This window comes from Rhamphochromis sp. 'chilingali', assembly GCF_963969265.1.
Source record: "Rhamphochromis sp. 'chilingali' genome assembly, chromosome: 11".
In the NCBI taxonomy this organism is placed as follows: Eukaryota; Metazoa; Chordata; class Actinopteri; order Cichliformes; family Cichlidae; genus Rhamphochromis; species Rhamphochromis sp. 'chilingali'.
The window spans coordinates 37,138,792-37,159,589 of record NC_137938.1 but is presented as its reverse complement, the minus strand read 5'-3'; the positions used below and the strand labels follow the sequence as shown (position 1 = coordinate 37,159,589).

General features: G+C 44.3%; 1 protein-coding gene across 2 annotated transcripts; it reads left to right on the top strand.

Moving 5' to 3' along the window:
- The first annotated feature begins 1,735 nt into the window (after positions 1-1,735).
- On the top strand, positions 1,736-20,389 carry scn1ba (sodium channel, voltage-gated, type I, beta a). 2 transcript variants are annotated; one of them, XM_080895811.1, is made up of 6 exons: positions 1,736-3,009; positions 13,353-13,519; positions 15,381-15,618; positions 16,647-16,788; positions 16,989-17,060; positions 18,150-20,389. In XM_080895811.1, exons 1-5 carry the CDS (start codon positions 2,952-2,954, stop codon positions 17,053-17,055), a joined length of 672 nt encoding a protein of 223 aa, XP_080751937.1. In that variant the 5' UTR covers positions 1,736-2,951; the 3' UTR covers positions 17,056-17,060; positions 18,150-20,389. The 2 variants fall into 2 exon arrangements, with proteins under 2 accessions (XP_080751937.1, XP_080751938.1); XM_080895812.1 differs by lacking the exon at positions 16,989-17,060.
- The last annotated feature ends 409 nt before the right edge of the window (positions 20,390-20,798 follow it).

Genomic DNA, 20,798 nt, shown 5'->3' with positions numbered 1-20,798 from the left:
ATAGTGGCAGTATGGGAAATGATTATTTGGAAATGCTTGAAATGGAAATGATCATTTACTGTGAGGTGAGGTGTGGTTGGGGTGTGGACAGTAGTTGTGCTTTTGTAACGTTGAGGTATGGACAGCTACACACTGAGGCTTTGAGCCTCAGTCCTGCCTGTTCACATTTTATTCTGTAAAACCTAAATTTTCACTGCTTTTACGTCCTTTTTAGTGGGGAGAACATAGCTAGGATTTAATGATTTAACAAATCTTTTGAATCCTTTGTCCTCCACAATGCTAAATGGCTGGGAGTCCTCAATCACCATGCTGACCAGGTCTTCATCTATTTGAGATTGTTCTCCTGAGGAAAGACAATAAAGACAAAGCACAAATATAAATATCACACACGTAACTTATAACAGTTGTATAATATTGTTATATCATTTAGTAACATTACTGCATGCTATATTATCATTGCATTTGATGGCTCACCTGGTCTTGCTCCACAATCGGTGTTCCTCTTATTCTCATGCAAAGCTCTGTAGTGCCTAAGCATGGATGTTGTTGTTATATCCCAGCTCCCTGGCACATAGCAAACACTTCACCTTGTACAAAAGTCAAGACAGCTCAACATAAATTGTATTGCACCATCAGTATCATTAAAATACATCTTCTGTAGAAATTTACATACCTTGTTGGGAGGAATAAAATCAAAATGTTCCCACACAGGGGAGGACATCCTCCTCTTCTTAGCTGGCTCCATTCTCTCCTGACTTTCTCTCCTCACTCTCATAAACCTCCAAACGGTCTCCAAACTCTCTCTAACCGCAACTCTCCATCAAACACCCACATTTTGAATGAAGTCTGAGGGTTTATATCTGTCATAGCTCGCGGCAAAGTTCGAACATGTTACATGTTTCATTTTCATCGTACACTGAAAACATTGAGCTACATCAAAAAGTCGGCTCCATCTGCTGGCAGGCTGAGGTCTTTTCAGGTGTGCAGGACATTACTGAGGAGCGCTGTGGTGGTTTCTGTAGGCTTTTATGTGGCTGTCTGCCACGGAGGAGCAGGAAGTGGCTTATAGTTAATGAGGGTCAGCTCTGTCCTGGACAGAGGAGGTGAGTGAGAGGAGGATGTTAGCCAAGCTAATGTCCATTATGGACAGCACCTCTCACCCCCTGGATGGGACCGTGGAGGTCCTGAGCCGCTCCTGCAGGAGTGACTGCTCAGCTCCTTCATCCCAGCAGCAGTCAGGCTGAGCATTATGCACACAGGAGGTATCATTTTTACTCCCACACTTTATATGAATTTTGTCATATCCATTTTTCCTCAGTACAAACCACTCTTTTGTACACACTATTTATTTCTAATATGTCTCTTATTCACTTTTCTCCATTAAAATGAACGTTTTACACTTTAGTTCTGGGGAAAAATTACGTCAAATCGTGAAGTCAGTATTTTAGGCATAAATCTTTTATTTTGTACCTCCCACCCCGTTAATGGCTCAGTCTAAATCCAGGCGCCACGTGACACCGCTCCGTTACTCAGACCTGACTCTCCTGCCAGCACGTGGGGGTTTCTGGAAGGGAAGAAACCATCGCATAAACCACTGTTGCCATAACAACGGCTCTATACCTCTCCCTCCTCCTCTTCGTTCTCCATCCCTCTGCTGCTGCAATGCATAATACCCTCCTCCTCCTCCTCCTCCATGCACCTCCCCCCCAGCCTTCACCCATCCCAAAGACTGATTAGCGCGGCATCCTTGCGCTGACACGTAATTCCTGGAGCTCTGTGTGTGCGTTTGTGTGTTCTCACTCAGGAATGTGAAGCTCTGCTCGTTCTTAAAGGTCGAAAAGAAGATTTTCTCCCCTTGTGTGATCTTGAAATCTCTCCGATGTGGGAGAGAGACCATCTCTAACCTGTCAGTAGAAGGAGGCGCTTCGAGGAACTCAGGACGGAGCGCAGGATTTCTCCTCCAGAGGAGGATTCTTTTTACAGGTAAACGGGACTACGTTTGTTTCACAGGGAGAACAGACGGCCAGGAGGGCGCTGACGGTTTGGGTTCGACAGATTCGCGCTGTGAGACCGGAGGTGAGTTTAAATACGGCTGCACTGCTGGAACGCACAGCGGGAATCGCGCACTTTTCCCAGAGACGCGCGGGATCACCGCCCGGTGCGTGCCACCTGTGCAGCTCATGCGCAGACAGCAGCCAAACCACGCATATGTGCGCGCACAGCGGGTGATTTCATAAGAGGGAAAACACAAGACTCTTCCCCGAAAGGTTCTGCAGACAGCAATAACTCTGAGAGACGCAATACTGAGTCTTCCAAAGCCAAAGAGAGGCGCACGCTTCCCACTGCTTCCATTTGGCCCAGCCGAGCTCCGCTCCTCCGTTTTTAAACTCAGGTTGCCCACGAGGACAAAGTCAGCTCGGTGTTTCTTGTGGATTCATGAATGCAACATTTTGACTGGCTCTCGAGCTGCGCAGTCATCACCAGCTCTCACAAACTTCTTCCATTTCCAGCACTGTTTCCATCATCCCCCACCAGCTGAGCTTCAAACACCGGGCTTCCATTGGCTCTTACATTGTGTGGTGCGCGCAGTGTCAATAAGGAGACCTGAGGGTGTGCCACGGAACATAAATAGTTGAACAAAGAGGCCGAAACCTGAGACCTGGTCTGATTCTTCCCTCTGGTAACTCTAGATGCTCAAACACTGAGAGGCGCACGAACAAACTGCTGCTGATGTGAGCTTTTTCCTGTTGTTGAACAAGGAGCAGAGCAAGAGGAGGACCCACCCACACCGCCCACCCCTCAGATAAACAGGAGGCGACTTTTAGTCACAGTTGGGACGTCTTTGGTGTGTTTATGCTCTGAGGGTTTCCAGATCTGTCCTGTCTGTGTATGTGTGTGTGTCTGTGTGTGCACTGTTGAGAGACGCCACCACCCCTCTGTCCTCTGTCAGGATGTCCGCGGTGATGGAGCTGCTGCTGCTGCTGCCTCTGGTCCTCCTGGCACTTGAAGGTGAGTGGTGACCTCGCCTCGATGGTTTCTGTTGAGGTGTTTTCCGTTCTCTGTGTGCCTCCGACTGTTTGTTGTTCCACCGTAGAGCCAAACGCCCAGCTGTTCAAAATTTGAAATGAGATGAGGCCATGTGGCGGCTTTAAAATGCCGAGCGCAAACGCACTCACACATACCGACGCAGCATCTGGTGTGTATCTTAAAAGTCAGGAACAATGTGTGCCTGTGTTCACAGAGTGGAGAGTCCATTAATGACTGCTTTTCATTATTTATTAACATACCCATTGTTTGGTTAATCGTTGTGAAACAGATGTCGTCCAGTTTTATGTCGATAAACAGACCGAAGCTACAAACAGGCTGGAGAAGCTGGAGTCAGCGAGGATAACGTAAACAATTAAATGATCGATTAACTGGCAAAGATGAGTAACAGTGATGAGCTCCTGCAGAGCTGCCTGCTCTCTGAAGTTGAAGATTGTTTTTTTTATTCGTACGGAAACCAGGTTCAAAACTGGACTTGATCCTTTTGTTTGGTTTTAAGGTGCAAGGGTCCCGGGACAAAGATCAAAGTTGTGTTCAAGACATAGCTTTTCTGTCCTTCTTGGAATTTTTAGTTAGAGGAATTGTTTTGGGTGCTTCTTTTAAGGACTCGGAACAAAAAGCAAACCAAACATCAAAAGCTCAGGAAAAGATGAACCAAATCAAACTAGAACTGATGTCTTTCCTTTTGCATGCAGCACATAATGAGACAGAATTCACACAAAGATAAATGTTGATGGCACAAACACGGCAGGCTCGGTACCATTAGTCTGCGTGGGTGGAGTGAGTGTTGTGTCCAAATCATCTTCTAACCAGATAAGTTGTCAATCAAATCTTGTATCACATCGAACAAAGACGTGTGTTTGCTCTGTAACCAACAGTCTGACTGGTTACTGTTGAAACAACAACATCTGTCCATCTTTTGTGCAGTTTTTGCTGTTGAAACATGACGAGGGGGATAACCTCATGGCGTCTGCCATGTTTGCTAGCATCTGCACCTTCTGCCAATTTAGAGTCACCAGGTAACCTAACATGTCAGGTACGAGGTGCACAAAGAACAAAGACCTCAGGAAGGTTCAAACTCAGAACCTTGCTGTCACTCGATGAAGCATCGAGCCAGCGATGGACAAACCAGCATGTTTCTATGTTTTGCAGTTAAACAGTTAATCATTCAAACCTAAGACTAAAATTTACATTCTACCCAATTTTAAATATGAACCTTTGTACCGTTTTTGCCCTCCAAAACAAAAACATGTTTAGCCCTATGATACACGTATGTGTAGATTCTGCCCACAGAGAGAGAAATGGACTATCACCGTCCCCTGTTTTGCTGATGGAGTCCATCATTCATGCTTTTGTACACGCACTCTAAGACAGCTCAGCCTGCCAGCATCATGCTGCGTGCAGGTGTGTGATTTGAGGGGTTTTTGAAGTGGAGCACTCGGGTGAAAACCATCATCCTTTGACTCGAACCAGCTCCCTCTGCTCCTTTTGGATCCTTTCAGATATCACGACTCACTTTCTTACCTTCACAGGAATCCGGTTACCGACATTTATTTAATTAAAGCACGAGAAACACCTTCCACTGATGTGCGAAAACAGCCTGAACCTCGCTATCCATCACATTTTAATTACTGCTAGTCTCATGAAACCTGCAGGCGTTTAAAAATGTTTCTAAATGTAAAGCCATCGATTCATATATATAAACACAACAGTATGCAATTGAAATCAGTATTGACCATAAAAACAAAACATGCCTAACCAAGAGTGTTCTTTGATGAATTTCTTCAGAAACCTCTATTTACTGAGCTCTTATCTCCATCAGCCAGCTGCTCTTTAACTCACACTCAGTCTCTCAGAACACTGCTGCACGTGGACGCGTTAACACGGCTTCATCCGCCCAAAGGTGAACACATGTCAGAGCTGCAGGAAAGCGATCTGGGCAAAGTACTAAGGTTACACAACGTCTGTCAGCGGGCTGGGCGGGTTGGTTGTGGGCCGGTGGGTTAGTTAAAGGTTAAGAGTCAGCTTCTACATCTGGAGCTGGAGACAGGGAAGATAGAAGGCGAAGCACCACACTGGATGGAAACTAACAAAGAGGAACAGAAGAGAGTATGAGATTATGAGCTTTTTGAGAATTTTTAACCACCCCAAACAAAAACACATTTTATTTGATGTTTTTAAATCCACCCAAAAACTGACTTTAGCTCACAGAAAAAAGGTACCCTGTATCTGATGACAAAATAATGATTAAAAAATGGCTTCAGTATTTATGTAATATTTCTTTGTTTTGAAAAGAAACCTGCTTGATATTTCACACGTATTTTGATTTTTATTTACAGATTTTAAGATTTACATCTTTATTTATCTTTATATTTATTTTTATATAATTTTCAGTGTTAGTGCAGACAGTGGTTGGGTTTCATATAATCGTCTTAGAAAAAGGCCGACTGTGAGCAAAGTTGGTGCTGTAATTGTTCCAAACTGAATGGTACTGACCTAATACTGTTACAAGAAAAACGACATAACTCAAAGAAGAGGTGTCCCTCAAGGTGCCGTACTTGGTCCTCTGAATTTTTTTTTGTTGATTTCTTTTTTTTGATAGGATAAAAATTGTGAGAGACTTCTTTGTTTCTTTTGTGCTGTCATGTTTATATTGTTACGATGGTGCTCATATTTAAGTTTCAAATAACAAGGTCAGTGTATGAAACATACATAAACGTGCTGTGACTTGACTTTTTTTACTCCTGGGTCTGTGCGATATCATAGAGCCCTGATATCCTGACATCAGACACAGATGCCCCGCCCACCTGCTGTGGGACAGCCAGTCAGGTGACAGTTGGCTTAAATGGGATGAGCCAAAGGAGCTTGTTTTACGAACATAATAAACTGAATAACGAACTTATTTTGAACTGTGAATCATGCAAAGCTGCCCGTGGAGTGCAGATCTGGGAATGAGGAGAATTGTTTCTGTTTGTCACAACCACGATCTTCTCTGTTGGTAAAAAGTCGAATGTTTGTCACATCGTTCATTTCAGATTGTGGGAAAAAAACAATTGATCTGATAACAAGCTGCGGTTTTTAAAAAGCCACGACAATCATTTGACAGCACTGTGTGAGATTCCAAGCCTGACCCGAACCGTATTAATGCTCTGCGTCCAAAGTTGTAACATGGCAGAGTCCTTTAGTCTGCGAATGGCTTGAATTCCGCGATGTTTCAATAACGGCTCCATCGCCATTACATCAGTTCACTCCATCCTCTGCATCACTAAGGACGATTACGTTACAGAGGAGCTTTGCCAGATAAGCTAATTATGAGTACTCTAGAGCTGCAGTGCACTAAACCTTTAAAAAGCAGCTAACATGATTTATGGCTGGCAGTTTTCCAAGCATCTGTGTCAGGTGAGAAAATCTAAAAATAATCACCGTCTGTCCTCTTCACAAACCATTCTTCCTCTGCGTGTGCACTTTCAGCCCACGATGAAACTACAAAGTTTTTCAGCCCTTTCTTAAGAGGAATTAAATGCGTGGCACTGAAAGCTCAGAGATGCTTGGATCTTTTTTTTGGCCTCACATCCTTTCTAGATCCTTTCTAACCCATGAATCTGGAACGAGAGACTGTGCCACGACCTAATTGCGGGCTTCGTGTGTCCCTCTCGATAGTGTCACAAACACGTGACAGGCAGACGCATGCACACCTGAGCCTCTGTTCATCCAGCTGTGTGGAGGTTTGTAATCCCGGTGAGATGCTGTTGCTGCTTTGAAGGGGAGGCTTTGATGGGCTCTGAAGGACGAGGTGACCTTCCACGCAGCTTGGAGAGTAAAAACAATCACTGGGAACAGATTTGATCCAATAACATCTTCGATAATATTGAAGGGAAAGTATTTTGGTTTAGCTTACAGGAAAAAAATGAAAACCTGTTGTAGACGTAATTACAGCTGAAGTGAAATCAAAGGATTTCTCTCCCTGGAGATGTTTTACAGCAGATATTAAAGCACAAATGTAACTCCCTGGATGTACTGTGTGCAGTGTTGGGGAGTAACAGAATACATGTACCGCCGTTACGTATTTAAAATATAAAATATGAGTAACTGTATTCCGTTAGTTACCGTTTAAAAAGGTTGTATTCAGAATACAGTTACTTTGTTGAAATAAATGGATTACACAGCGGTTTTTCCTGTTTCATATGTTCAGCTATGCCCTCTCTATTTTTGGTAATTCCAAGCCGGTGGAAACCCAAACAAAACACGCATTAAGAGGGTCTAAAGCGGCCCATGTCACCCCTACTTGCGGCCCGTGGGTGAAGAAATATTTTTAAAAATTATTCAAAAAATATTTAATATGAAGGCAACAGGCAGAGTGTTACAGGCATCGCTCTAAAGAATGTAGCCTGATGGGCAGTGTAGTCCGTGCTGCAGGGAGCATGGACTGCTGTTATGTGTCTGTGAGCGAGGGAGGGAGAAGGAAAAGTACGAGCTGTCGCCGAGCAGAAACGGGAGCTGGAAGCATGTAAATATAATAATAACCACTGGAGCAAAGAAGAGAGCCTGACGAGCCCAGCTGTAAGTAAGCTGTTAAGACTCGACTGTACCCTGTGTTCCTGTTTTCCTCCGAAACAATAACTTCCGTTGGAGCAGCCTTTCAAGTAAAGCTAGTTTTCAGCTATGAGCCCGACACGAACCCGACGTATTATTCAGTAGGGCTGCCACGATTAGTCGACTAGTCACGATTACGTCGACTATCAAAATCGTCGACGACTGATTTAATAGTCGACGCGTCGTTTGAAGCTTTGTAAGATCACAAAAGACGCAGGAATAAGTAGCAGGATTTAAGAGTGTAATAACGGACTGAAACAGAAGATGGCAGCACTGCATGTACAAGGATGCCAGCTGCCGTTAAACCCCGAAGAAGAAGAAGAAGCTGTGTCCCAGAATTCATAGCGCAGCCCAGCTCAGTTTCCAACAATGGCGGCAGCTAGTTAGTTTTAATATTACTTATTATTCTTTCTGGGTCACAAAATAAACGTTTAACATATTTTCATGGAGAATGTAGCTGTGTAAACCTCAAATATCTGCTCAGTTTATCAAGACACCACATATTTTCAAAAGCGCTCCGACGTTTTCGGAGACGTCTGTTACCCACTAGCTCGATAGCTAGCCGGGGGGCTAGGCTAACTAGAGCCGTGAGAACACCGGACTCCCGGCAAATCGTTTTCAAACCCACCGCCATCTTTCGCTACTCAGGTTAAACATGATATATGAGTCACTTAGATAACTTCAAAATGTTATTGTTTGGCTTTTTTCAGTATTTTATTTGTTCCTGAGTAAATCGGTTTGGCTGAGATTAAAGTTATAGTTTTTACACAGCTGAATAAACGTCAAGCAGACAGCTGATCATCAGAAGTGTGAGATGCTCGAGAATTTACTCCGGTGTCCTGTTAGATTTTAGATAGCAAGGAGTTTATTAAACTTCACCGAAACAATCTGCAGATTTCATTAAAATTTAATAAACGATCATCTTGTCTTTATTTTTAGTTAGCACCGTAAACACTTAAAGCTGTAAGCTAATGATAGTTATATAAGAGCAGATGCTGCTGGTGCAATAAGCTGTACGTTTTACGTCCAATGGATGATGATCTGATTAGTCGACTATCAAAATAATGGTTTGTGGCAGCCCTATTATTCAGAGGTCCCTTTACTACGGTTCGGAGCCGCGGACCTGTTTTATATACGCGCGGAATAGTTTTCTATACGAGATCGATGCAAAAAGTGCAGCCTTACCTAATGTCCACCTACTGTTACTCATTTATATTAAGATTTAAACATCTAGTTGGTGTTGGTGTGGAGAGTAACCTTCAGTAATAGTAATAAATCATTCAGCAATAGCGCATTCATGTAGTTGTAAAAAGCATGATAATATATTAAGTAATCCAAAGTATCCAGAATACGTTACTCTCATTGAGTAACGTAACAGAATACGTTACAAAATACAATTTGTGGCATGTAATCTGTAATCTGTAGTGGAATACATTTTAAAAAGTAACCTTTCCAACACTGACTGTGTGTATGGAGGCCTAATACTGCCAATAAATAAATGAAATATTGTCAAATGTGCCAATAATATAATTCATATTACTAACAGTGCTACAACTGAACATCAATAAATACAACATTTATATTTATTTTGTGTCTATTTTTTGTATTATTTTATTTTTGCATTATTTTTAGTTTAACGTTTTCCACTGTGTTCTTTTCAGTGTTTATTTATTTGTTCCTTTTTAACCCTGACCTCTTATTTTCACATTAAGAAAATCCAGTTGGTCGAGTTGAATGAATGAACTCCAGTACAGTTGTTATGAAAGGGAAATTATCTGTAATATTTTGAGCAGTTTCATTTAGATTTTGGAAATGGGGGAAAAGTGATGTGCAGCCAAACTCTGAGACCTCCGGGTCACCCCAAGTCCAGGACAGACTCTGCTCTTGCAGAGGAAAACACATGAAGTAAAGCCCTGCGTCTGTGCCATCAAGTGGCATCTTTGTGGAGTAAAACGAAAGCGAAGCTCTCGGAGCTGTGTGTCTTTTTGTTTCCCTTGTTCCAGTAGAAAGTCCCTCACCGGCTCTGTGTCGGGGGAAATGTCACGGATGCTTGGCATTAAACCCGGGTCATATATGCCCACGGTGTCTGTGGGTGTTGGTAACCCGGCCATGGAAACAGATGTCGTCCTCACTCATCTCTTTTCCTGTCGCTTATCCAATTCTCTTTTCTTCCTCTTGTGCCCAGTTCAGCAAATAATCTCGATCCTTTCTGTATTTTCTTTAGCCTCCTGTGACATGCTAAGCTAGCTCACCTCACTGGGTAGTCTTTTGTAGTCACTTTGTAGTCCTCAGGAGGCAAACGGCAACTGAAATGAGAGATTAACCAGCCTGTTGGGGGGAAAAAAGAAATCTCCTAATCGGCATTTTCTGGAATATCCGTTGCATAATCCTGAACCTCCGTCTGCAGATTACGCAATGGATTTGCACTTTTGATGCTCTGTGTTTGTGCACTGCTGCGGCTGCTGCTCTGAGGAATCGTTGCTCAGGGACTCTGCTGACTGTCTAGTCTGCACTTTGGATGTGAGCTCCTCTTTGTGTCTGCTTGCATGTTCGTCTCGCTGCCTTTTCGCTGCCTCAGCTTTGGACAGTCAGCAACATGCTTGCTCACCTTGCACAGTGTGGCCTCTGACTGCGTCACCAGCCTCCCTCCCTCAGGATCAGAGCCTCATGCTGTCTCTGTGTGTGTGCAGCTGGATTTACATCTGCACTGTAAACCTGAATGCATAAAGTAATTACACAGAATATGTTGCGTAAACTTAATATCAAACAAGGGGGGGAAAGTATTTTGAGTTCCTGTGACATTTTCTCCTGTTATGGAGTTTCTGATTAACATGCATTGATGGAATAATTTCATGGCACTCATTTCTGTTTCAACATGAACGTGTGTGTCTGATGTCATCAGGTCAGTGGGTGTGGTGAGGTTTGCAGCAGCAAAGATTACAAACGTTGGTTAAAATATTCTGCATCACATGTTTGTTGAATTAGATTTATGAACGTTAAGCTGTTCATGTTGTGCTAATCTGTGACAACATGAGTGCAGTGGGTTGACCTGCAAATATTAGACTAACTTCTGCAGTTCAATTCAGTTTTATTTATATAGCACCAAATCACAACAACAGTTGCCCCAAGGGGCCCAACAATCATATGAGCCCCTATGAGCAAGCACTTTGGCAACGGTGGGAATGAAAAACTCCCTTTTAAAAGGAAGAAACCTCCAGCAGAACCAGGCTCAGGGAGTGGCTCTGCAGCCAGAGCGCTCTCTTCTATCCTCCTCTGATCTCTGCTGTGGTTAGTTCCTGTTTTAATGTGTCTCTACTGTCTGTATTCCAGGTCTCATGTCAAACCCTTCTATGTGTCTCTGCACGTCCTCTTCCTTTACTGCCTTCCTGTTTCCTTTCTTTGCTTTTCATGGTAGAATCTGTATCAGGTAAAGTCAGCAGTACACAGACCTGAGTCAAAATGTTGTTGCACATTAATGCTCAGCTGGAAACTTGGTGGAACCTCTTTGTAGAGAGAAATGGCTATCGTTTGATTTGCAGATGCTCCCCCTGTGGGATTTCACAGGGGCATTAACTGATGACTGACTCTCATCGACCTCTATTGGTGGCGAGGATTAGCCGCGGCGCTGACAGCTGGTGCAGCTTACAGCAGCGTGCAATTAACGCAAACAATCAGATCGCATTTGTAACAGAGACGAGAGCCAATTACAGCAGATATGAATCTGAAAGGGGAAAAAATCAAATAAAGCAGCAGCCTTGTGTTTTCTTCTGTCCTCTGAGCGGTGTGTGCAGACGGTGTTTGCCTCAGGCCTGTTTGGTGTTCAGCAGGCTCGCCTCCCAGAAAACCCCCAAACCCCGAGCTTACCCGAGCTCCCGCGCTTTAGAGCAAAGTCATGATTCAACTGTTTCAGATGTTTATAATAACATATGAGAAGAAGGTGCCGAGACTCGAGCAAGTGACAGCGAATGGTGGTAAACGAGTTCACCCAAACACACCCATGGGGAAAAGACTGTATATTTAAAGTGTTATAAACTGTTTATTAAAAGTAGACACGGGCACCATTGTGGAGGTACATAAGGACGACACGAGAGCTCGCCACGTTTTACTCCAACTTTAATCTCGGCTTCAACCAACCGAACTCACAAGGCGGCAAACACCTCCTACAACCCAAAAACATTACCCCTTCCCTTCTCGCTGGGTGTGAGTGGAGCCCCCTACTGGTCTGCCACACTATAATTTTTTTTGGGGGGGGGATGCCAAAAGCGTGCATACTTGTTCGGATAAGAGGGTGGAGCTCTGAATTATGAGCATTCATAAATTATGAGTTTACAACACAAACTCTAATAAAATCGGCTCACAGCTACCAGGCGTTGAACTAAAATCCAGTTCAACAAATCTTCTGACATCGTGACGAGTGAACCAGGCGTCCGGACTGACAGCTGCCGCTCTCTCTGAGCTCGCTCATCAGGACGCGCTTTCTGCCCAAAATGAAATACAGCTTGTTTGAATGTGGCTTTCCCCCAGGCACTCGTGTAATCACTCATCCCTGCTCTCCAAGTCCTCTGCAATCATTGCCCTCTGGCTCGGGTTCGGGTGTTCTCGGGTCCATCTGGGGGGTTTGTGGTCTCTTCTTCTAATGCGACAGCTGTCGGCTCAGTAGTGTTTGGGTTTATATTTGTGAAGCCTTAAATTGTGTTTTTAACTCTCTCTTCTCCTCCTTCCTCCCCTTTTTTCCTCTCTGCAGTGCATCATACAGCATTGACCCCTCTCCTCTCCTGCTTCCCCGTCTCCCGTGCTTTTCCTGTAGAAATGGCTGTTAACGACTGATACCTGTGCTAACCTTCTCTTTCTTCCCTCTTTCATGTCTCCCCTTCCACGTCCCTCCGTGTGGTGGCTTTTCGATTGCGTGTTTCTTTTAAACGTCCCAGGAAGTAAAGGAACAGAGCGGCGTTTTTGCGTGCTCACGGACGACGTGCGGCTGCTGTTTAATGATTTTTCTGATCAGCGTTGTGTGCTGTGTGTTTCTGTCCTCTCCCTCATTCCCCTCCCCACCATCTTACGATTCAAATCAAACGCTTCCCAGAGGTGAGAGTTGAGAATAGCACAAGATCATTGGTTGAGAGCGATGCTGAGGCCGCAGTGGAAACTGCAAGGTGCAGTGTGAGACAGAAACATTTGGAGTTGCAGGTGTGTAACTCCTGGCCGATGAGAAGTGTGTGTCATGATGATGATGGCATATATAGACTCACGCTTCTATATATGAATTTAGCTCAGTTAGCAGTGGCCAGAATGCAAGACAATGGTATCGCTCACTGCAACCTCTTTATTTCCCCCCAGCTTCAGTTAAAAACACCAGAAGTGAAAATGACGCCAAACAGAGAACCCAAACTTACCAAATCTAATCCATCTATGAGCTGAAACAATGAGGGGAAATAAAAAATTGCAAGAAAAAAGATATGCCCGATACAAAAAACTTGCATGTAATGAGCATTGGGACCAAGCACGTAAAAGTCACGTAGCTAGCATTGTTTTCTCGAGTACAGTTTAGACAGTTTGCCTGCAAGTACTGAGAGAAAACACCAAATTCAGCCTTTCCCTCGAGTCACGGGCACATGACAGAGAGGAAGACGGCCACTCACCGCACTTGCCTCTGACCCCGTGACCCGCAAACAGGCCGAGAGACAGAAACTAACTGCGTCTCCCTCACTCTGCAGCTCCGCTGTGCCACGGGGCCTGCGTGGAAGTGGACTCGGACACAGAGGCTGTTATCAGCGACGGCTTCAAGCTGGGCTGCATCTACTGTAAGATGAGAGGCGAGGTGGATGCCACGGCCACCGTCAAATGGTCCTTCAAAGGCTCAGGCGACAGCGACTTCTCAGACGTAAGACTTTAGCACAGAATATACAAGGAAGCTGACGTCATTCACGGTTTCTGAAGCCTCAGCTTTTGGTTGGTGTTTGGTTAACAAGCTGCATCCATGAACTGCGGAGGTGAAATGTGTGGCATGTACATACTGCCTATTCGGTGCTTTCACTTCTTGGATGGTGTGTTAGCACATTTAGGCCCACAGCAGTCATATTATTTATCAGATGGTTGGATGAGCTGTAGATGCTCTTCAAGCAGGGACCAAATCCTGTCAGTTATGCTTGCATACCCCTAAAATAGCAGTGGTGAAATTTATTTAGCCAGAAATATAGTAAAATGTTCTGAAGCTAGAGGTTGGATGTCTCAACACACGTCATCACAGCAGCCTCTTCTCTTCTGGGAAAAGGATGCCAATGCATTTATCATGAGGCAGAGCAGAGAGATGCATTTTCCATGACAGAAGATATTTTTCAGTCTGTGCTGAAAACCTACTTACTTAAGGAGACACAACCAGGCACAGCAAAAGGCCATTACGCCTCATGCATGCAGCGGGAAAGATCCCATTAGCCTTGAGCTGCCTTTTAGTTTCAGCATCCATTAATTCACCAGCAAGTGCAGATATGAGATGTAGGCTGCAGCTCAGTCAATATCGGGAAGAGATGTGGAGACCAGATGTCTGTTTCTTTAAACATGCATGAGTCACTGATCAATGGCTCTGAGCAGCATTCACAGAGAGTTGGGGGATGGCTGCGCTCGCAGCATTGGAAGATGGTGTGAATGCAGGAGGACGATTTATTCATCAAACAGCTTAAGAGCCACCTCGTCAGGCCTGGACTCTGCAGTCTATTCACACCTACAGGCCAGTGGACGCTCTTTCAATGATGAGGATGTAACATCCTGGACAGGGAGGAACGCTGGTTTGAGGGCGGAGCCAAGGAGGCCATTTACGTGAAAAGGGAAAGACCATCTCTGAACCGAGGAGGGGCCTAAGGGTCCATCTGTCACCATCTTGCAATGCTGTGATTGCAGCCATTCCCCAACTCTCTGTGAATGGGACTCATGGTTATTGATCAGTGGTCATGACAATTTGCATATTAAAGGAACTGACCTCCCAGCCCATTGTTCATTCAGTGGTGCTGGTTTCAGTCATTGTGCAAATGTCCTGTTTATAAGATTGGAAACCTGCAGTTAGACTGAAGAAGTCACCTGGATGAAACGTTTCTCCCACTTATGACGTCCAGATGAACAGAATCCACTTTCTGGGACTTCCTTACCTGGATGATTGAACATGCATCAACACATATGAAAGATTGGACTGAGATCATCTGCAGAGGCTTATTTGAAGAGTTTCAGTCAGGTTTCAGAGCTCATCACAGCACAGAAACAGCTTCAGTGAAGGTTACAAATGATCTTCTTATGGCCTCTGACAGTGGACTCATCTCTGTGCTTGTCCTCCTCAGTGAGCGTTCGAGCGTTATGGAGTTCCACAGGGTTCAGTGCTAGGACCAATTCTCTTTACATTATACATGCTTCTCTTAGGCAGTATCATTAGAAGACATAGCATACATTTACACTGCTATGCAGATGACACCCAGGTTGCACCTGTGTAGTTTATGGATGCAGTTTTCTAATCAGGCTTGTGTTGGGCGATGGCCAGAGCAGCACTCTACACTCTCCTTTCAAATATAGCTCCGAAAACCAAAACCTTTAAAATGCAGAGAGTCTTCTGTGTAATGAAATGATTAGAGTGATTTCATGTGAAGCCTGTAAATAAATATGATTTCACAACAAAGAACGTCAATCCAATCCAAGAACAGGTAGAGAAACACACAAGAAGTGTAAAATGATGTCTTTCCCTCCTCCGCCTCCTCTTCCAGCTGTACATTTATGAGGATGCACGCGGCGAGATCATTGACCCACGTTTCTACGAGCGTCTGGCCTGGAACGGCAGCAAGCATACCACGGACCTGCAGGATGGCTCCATCTACATCCTCAACGTGACCTACAATGACACTGGAACCTACAAATGCAAATTTAGCCGGACCCTCAAATACAGCAACTACGACTACGAAAAGACCATAGAGAAGAACATCACCATTAATGTGGTTGCACGGCGTAAGCACTGAACTCAAAACTGACTCATACTTCCTGTTCTGGCTTACTAATTTTTACATGAGTTCTGAGATGGGCCTCATTTCTCACACTAACCAGAGTTACTGAACTGGACATGCTGGCTGTGTTAAATGCCATTATCCGGCAGATACGATCACTTGGCGTGTAGTAAACCCGACACAGCACACAGACATCTGTCTGTGTGCTGTATCGGGTGTCAGTACAACACTCTGTTGGTGCATCTTTTTAAGCAAACTAGTATTTAACAGATTATTCGTCACTTTCCTCCTCGGGGAGAGAGCAGCACACCCTTCCAAAACAGCAGCCCCGGATGTTGAAAAATGGCGAGCAACACCCCGTCTCAGTGATGTCACCACTCAGTTCACCTCCAAAGGACACTTTGTGTGTAAATGAGCCACGTCAGCGGCTTTGAACGTGACGCTGGTTTAAAATACGTTGCAGCATCACATCACAAAGTGATTCATATTGTAGGTAAAGACCTGCAACCATACAGAGAAAACGGTTATTATTGTTTGTGCTACCAAACAATTAGATTCTATTTCTTACTGATTTATTTATCACTCAAAATGCATCATGTAATCTAATTTAAAAAAAAATGATACTGATGATGTAGAAGATGATGATGCACTTGGCTTTACAGGTTAAGCGCATCCTTTATAAATTCCCTTCCTAACAAAGATGAGACATGAGCTCTCCGGGGTCCTGATTCGGCCTGGGGGTCTCCTCTCAGTAATGAGGTCAGTCTATGCTTAAGTAAAAGAAAGATTACGAGTTAAACACTCATTTTCAGACACTTTTTTCCTTCTCTTGGATCTTTATGATGTCATAGAGGGTCAGGTGGAGGTAAAACAGCTTGTTTCAGAGGGAGGATGAACTAAGATCGAATCAAGACAATTGAAGATTTTTGAACCATGTGAAGTTCAGGAAATGATGATTTTAAATCCAGGAGTCGTATCTTTGTAAAACTCGTATTGCATAAACACCCAAATTAACCCTGTGCGTGTCTCTAGTTACCCGGGGAATGGCGTCCATCCTGTCTGAGGTGATGATGTACGTCTCCATCATTGGGCTGCAGTTCTGGCTCTTGGTTGAGATGATTTACTGCTACAGGAAGATCTCGGCTGCAGGAGAGGAAGCTCTGAGAGAGAGCGCGTGAGTACCGCCTAAAGCACACGAGCAGTAGCAGGACTTTGTTTCCAAAATCCCGCCGGGCTGTCTTCACCTTCCGACCTCGTTTTTCCATCCTACTGTTTCAATCTGCTGTTTTCAACATGACATTTTCCTTTTCCTCTCACTGAGCTGACATCTTCTGATTCTTGTTTCTCTCCTTTTTCCTTCTCGCTTTCTTCCAGGGAGGAGTATTTAGCTATAGCATCGGAAAGTAAAGATAATCGTGCAGGTGCACAAGTGGCAGAATAGCACGGGTAGGTCTCGATCACCGTGAAATTCCATATTTAGTTTCTTTTGTTTGCTTTTTCATTTTAAGAAGATGCAAAAAGGGCGGGTTAGGAGGTCATGCAGTAGTCAGATTACATCCAAGAATCACGCAGACACATAAGAACACATGTGTAAGTAATTTTCATGTCAACATATAAGTCATGCATTTGCAGCAAAGCTCACTGTGGGTCAGGTCTTGCTTTACTTTTCTCATCATTTTACTGAATTCTGATTTTACTTTTACATAAATTAATAATGAAACTGAAATATTCCAGTAATTATGTGTTTTGAATCAGTCTGGTGACCCCAGGCTTTACAAGCGCCTCTCGTTAGATGGCTGCACTCAGGCGGGAGATCTTCAAAATAACATAATAACATCTCGAGGAACATTTAGAGAGCACTACATGACATTAATACTTCAGATTTTATGCTGTAAGAACACCTGATCCTGTGCTCACAGCACAGCTCTGTCCAGAAAACCAGCACTGGCAGGTCCACCACTGCTGTGGGCCTGCGGTGTGCTCAGAGATGGAAGCAGGTTCACACTGAGCACGTGCAACAGACACGAAAGAGTCTGCAGACGCCACGGTGACTCTTCTGCTGTCGACACCTGTCACGACTGGGTGGGTCAGCGATGGTCAGGGAGGACCGCGCAGACCTCCACCTGTTAGCCGACAGCACCCTGAATGCTGTTAGGTACCACCATGAAGTGGGTGGTGCGTTACTCCTGCGGGACAGTCTTCACTGGCCAGCTTCATGTGGTCATGCAAGCAGTTGTAGATTATTGATGATTGGCGTTGTCACCGGCCAACCCTCAGATTTGCCAGACCTGAATCCAGCAGAGGAGCTGTGGAGTTTACATATCAGACCCGCAGACCTCATCAGGAGCAGTCAGGACTGCTGCACACCTCTGAGCCACATCACACTGATGAATGATGTGGGCTTTTTATGGCCCCTGAACCTCATGTTTGAAACCCGCGCTTTAAATGTAGTTTATCAGATGTAAACTGAGCTCGCTGCCTCACATCGCTCGCTGTCAGTGACTTACAGTTTTCTTTGTTTTTTTAAATCTTCAGTTTGGGGAAACGTTCAAGGCGGCTTCTTTGAGGAGTTGCTCGTCCTCTTGTGTGCCCTCTCCTCCTCTCACCATCCTCTCCACAAGCTGGAAACATGGAACCACAGCGAGGAGAAAGATCTTCATGGAAAGTTTTTTTTTTTTCTAAAGTGACTTTCTGCAGCAGGATGAAGGACGGACTTTCAGAGGGAACGCACGGATGCATCAGGTCTTTGTTAAGCTGGACAGAGGGAGGGAGTCATGCTGTATATAGGTGTATACGTCTGCACAGAACACATGTAGGGTCTATTATACGCTATGTATTCACTAACTGCATGATTACAAGCTTATCAAGAAATACTTCATCACTCTCCATGTGTTGGTGCCGGTGAGCATTAAAATCACTGGTTTCCTCTGCAGGTTCACTAAACTGTGGAGCCAAATAAAAACTGTTTATCATCCTTATATAACCATGATAATCAGTTTATACCACAAAATAATGTAAAATACAAATATAAGTGCTGGTCTATCTTACGTGCAGCTCACTGTTCATCAGCCGGATAAAGTGTCCAAACACCTTTTACCCTGCAGCACGTGGAGTTAATAGAGAGGATTTTGTGACGGTTCTGAAAGTTTCCGAGCTCATGAAACACGACAGCTTCACCTTTACACGCAGCAGGAAGGTGCAAACGTTACCTTACAGACAAAGATGCACTCACAGGTTACAGTGGACATATTCTGCTTTTCCTTTTTCTCAGTCATATATACATTCCTACGATGGCGTTCAAACCCTGAACTTTCAGCCCCAGATGAAGCCATCATCCTCCTCCTCAGAGGCCAAATCCTGTTTTTGTGTCAGGCTGTAAAAATGTTTATTTCTGCTGTAACGTTTACTGTAGAGTCTACGGGGACCGACTCACTGCTGGAACTGCAGCTTCTGCAGCTGTTTGCCCTGTGCTGTGGTGGTGCTAGTTACTGCTGCAGACTTTTTGTTTTGGTGGAAGGTTTTGGGATTGCGTTCCAGCACCAGCACTGCACTGGTGAACAAAAGGCATGCAAAGCTATTCCATTTCAGACCAGCAATATAAATGGAGCAGGCATGAGCAGAATAGGTCTACAGCAGCTAGTTTTTAAGGTTTAATATTAGATCCTGTTTCATCTCATGTACATCACAGGCCAGGTTAAAAAAGCCTGGCAGGCCTTTTCAGCAGATCACCGCCTGTTTAAACTGGCTGTTTGACACAAGGAGGCTCGCTGCTCATTTAAACCTGCCCTTCAAAGCTGTTTACAAGCCTCAGTGCTGAAAAAACAAAAACAGTGACTTCCTGTCCCAGATCAGAAGCGGATGCCCCTGAGAAAGTGTAACCCTCAGCAGCTGAAAGTTTCCCACTGATGTTTAACTTCACACCAATGTCTTAGTGTCTTTGTAGAAAACTTAAGGGCTCAAACTATTATAAACCTGCCGTGGGCAAATGCACCACAAGCCGTGCCCAGTGTGCCTCCCGGAGAGAAGCCAGTGGAAACACAAAAGGGAAAAATGTGAAACATGTTTTTCTTAAAAGCTTTGGCTTTTAAGAAAAACATGTTTCCAGAAAGCCACTAGATGGCAGCTCAACACTGCCAGTCTGCATGTTTACTGCTCGTCTATTGTACAAAAGCAAGTTTCATACTTTGAGAAGAATGAGACACACGTACCTGCATGCTGCGTGTTGGAATAACGCAAAGGCGGAAATGTGATGGTTTCTTTTCAGAACAAACACCAAAAGTTTGAGATGCTAAAAAAGAACAAACCGTGCCCTCCTTTGTAAGCGATGTACTTTGTGCTTTGAACCGGCGAAACGAGAAGAAGCCTCCCCGCTGCACTGCTCGTGCTTCAGCAAATCAGAATCTGCAGTTTTAGGTGTGGAAATGTTGCTTACTGGAAACAAACTGAAATAAAGAAACACTGAAATAAATCAAACTTCTGACACAATAAGCTGTTTGAGGCCTTTACATGTGTCGGTGATGTCTGTGAATGAAGTCAAACTGAGCTGCAAACACAAATAGTTTTTAAAGTGAATTCTGTGTCATGTTATAGATTCTGTTCCTGGCTGGTCACATGTTAGGAATGTTAGTTCTTCGTGTTATATGTTTGTGAGCCAAATTGTTCATGATGTCACCTCACAGAGGAGCTGAAAGGTTTTCTAAGAACAAAGTTGAGTTTACGGCGAGGAGAGCGTGCAGAGCTCAGCGTAACGGTGACTTTATGCTCTGTTGGGTTAAGATCAGGTGACGGACTTGGTCATTCAAGAATATTCCACGTCCTTGCTTTAATAAACTTGCTTTGCTGGTTTGGGTCGTTCTCCATCTTTATTATGAAATGAGGCCCAGTTCGACTGTATTTAGCTGCATGTGAGCAGACAGTCTGTCTCTGAACACCTCAGAGGTCATTCAGCTGCTTCTGTCCTGAGTCACATCATCAAAAAACACTAGTGTCTCAGTGCCACTGGCAGCCGTGCACGCCCACACCATCACACAGCCTCTGCCGTGTTTTACAGATGTTGTGCTCTGGATCATGAGCGGTTCCACGTCTTCTCTTGACTTTTTTCTTGATCTTGGTTTCAGTGACTTGCACCCTGCAGTGAACCCTCTGTATTTACTTTCATGCAGTCTTCTCTCTATGGTAGACTTG

Excerpts from the sequence above, each read along its gene's own strand:
- scn1ba (XM_080895811.1), top strand. The coding sequence starts at position 2,952 with ATGTCCGCGGTGATGGAGCTGCTGCTGCTGCTGCCTCTGGTCCTCCTG. Across the intron at positions 3,010-13,352 it reads GGTCCTCCTGGCACTTGAAG|CTCCGCTGTGCCACGGGGCC; the intron begins GTGAGTGGTGAC and ends CTCACTCTGCAG. Across the intron at positions 13,520-15,380 it reads GCGACAGCGACTTCTCAGAC|CTGTACATTTATGAGGATGC; the intron begins GTAAGACTTTAG and ends CTCCTCTTCCAG.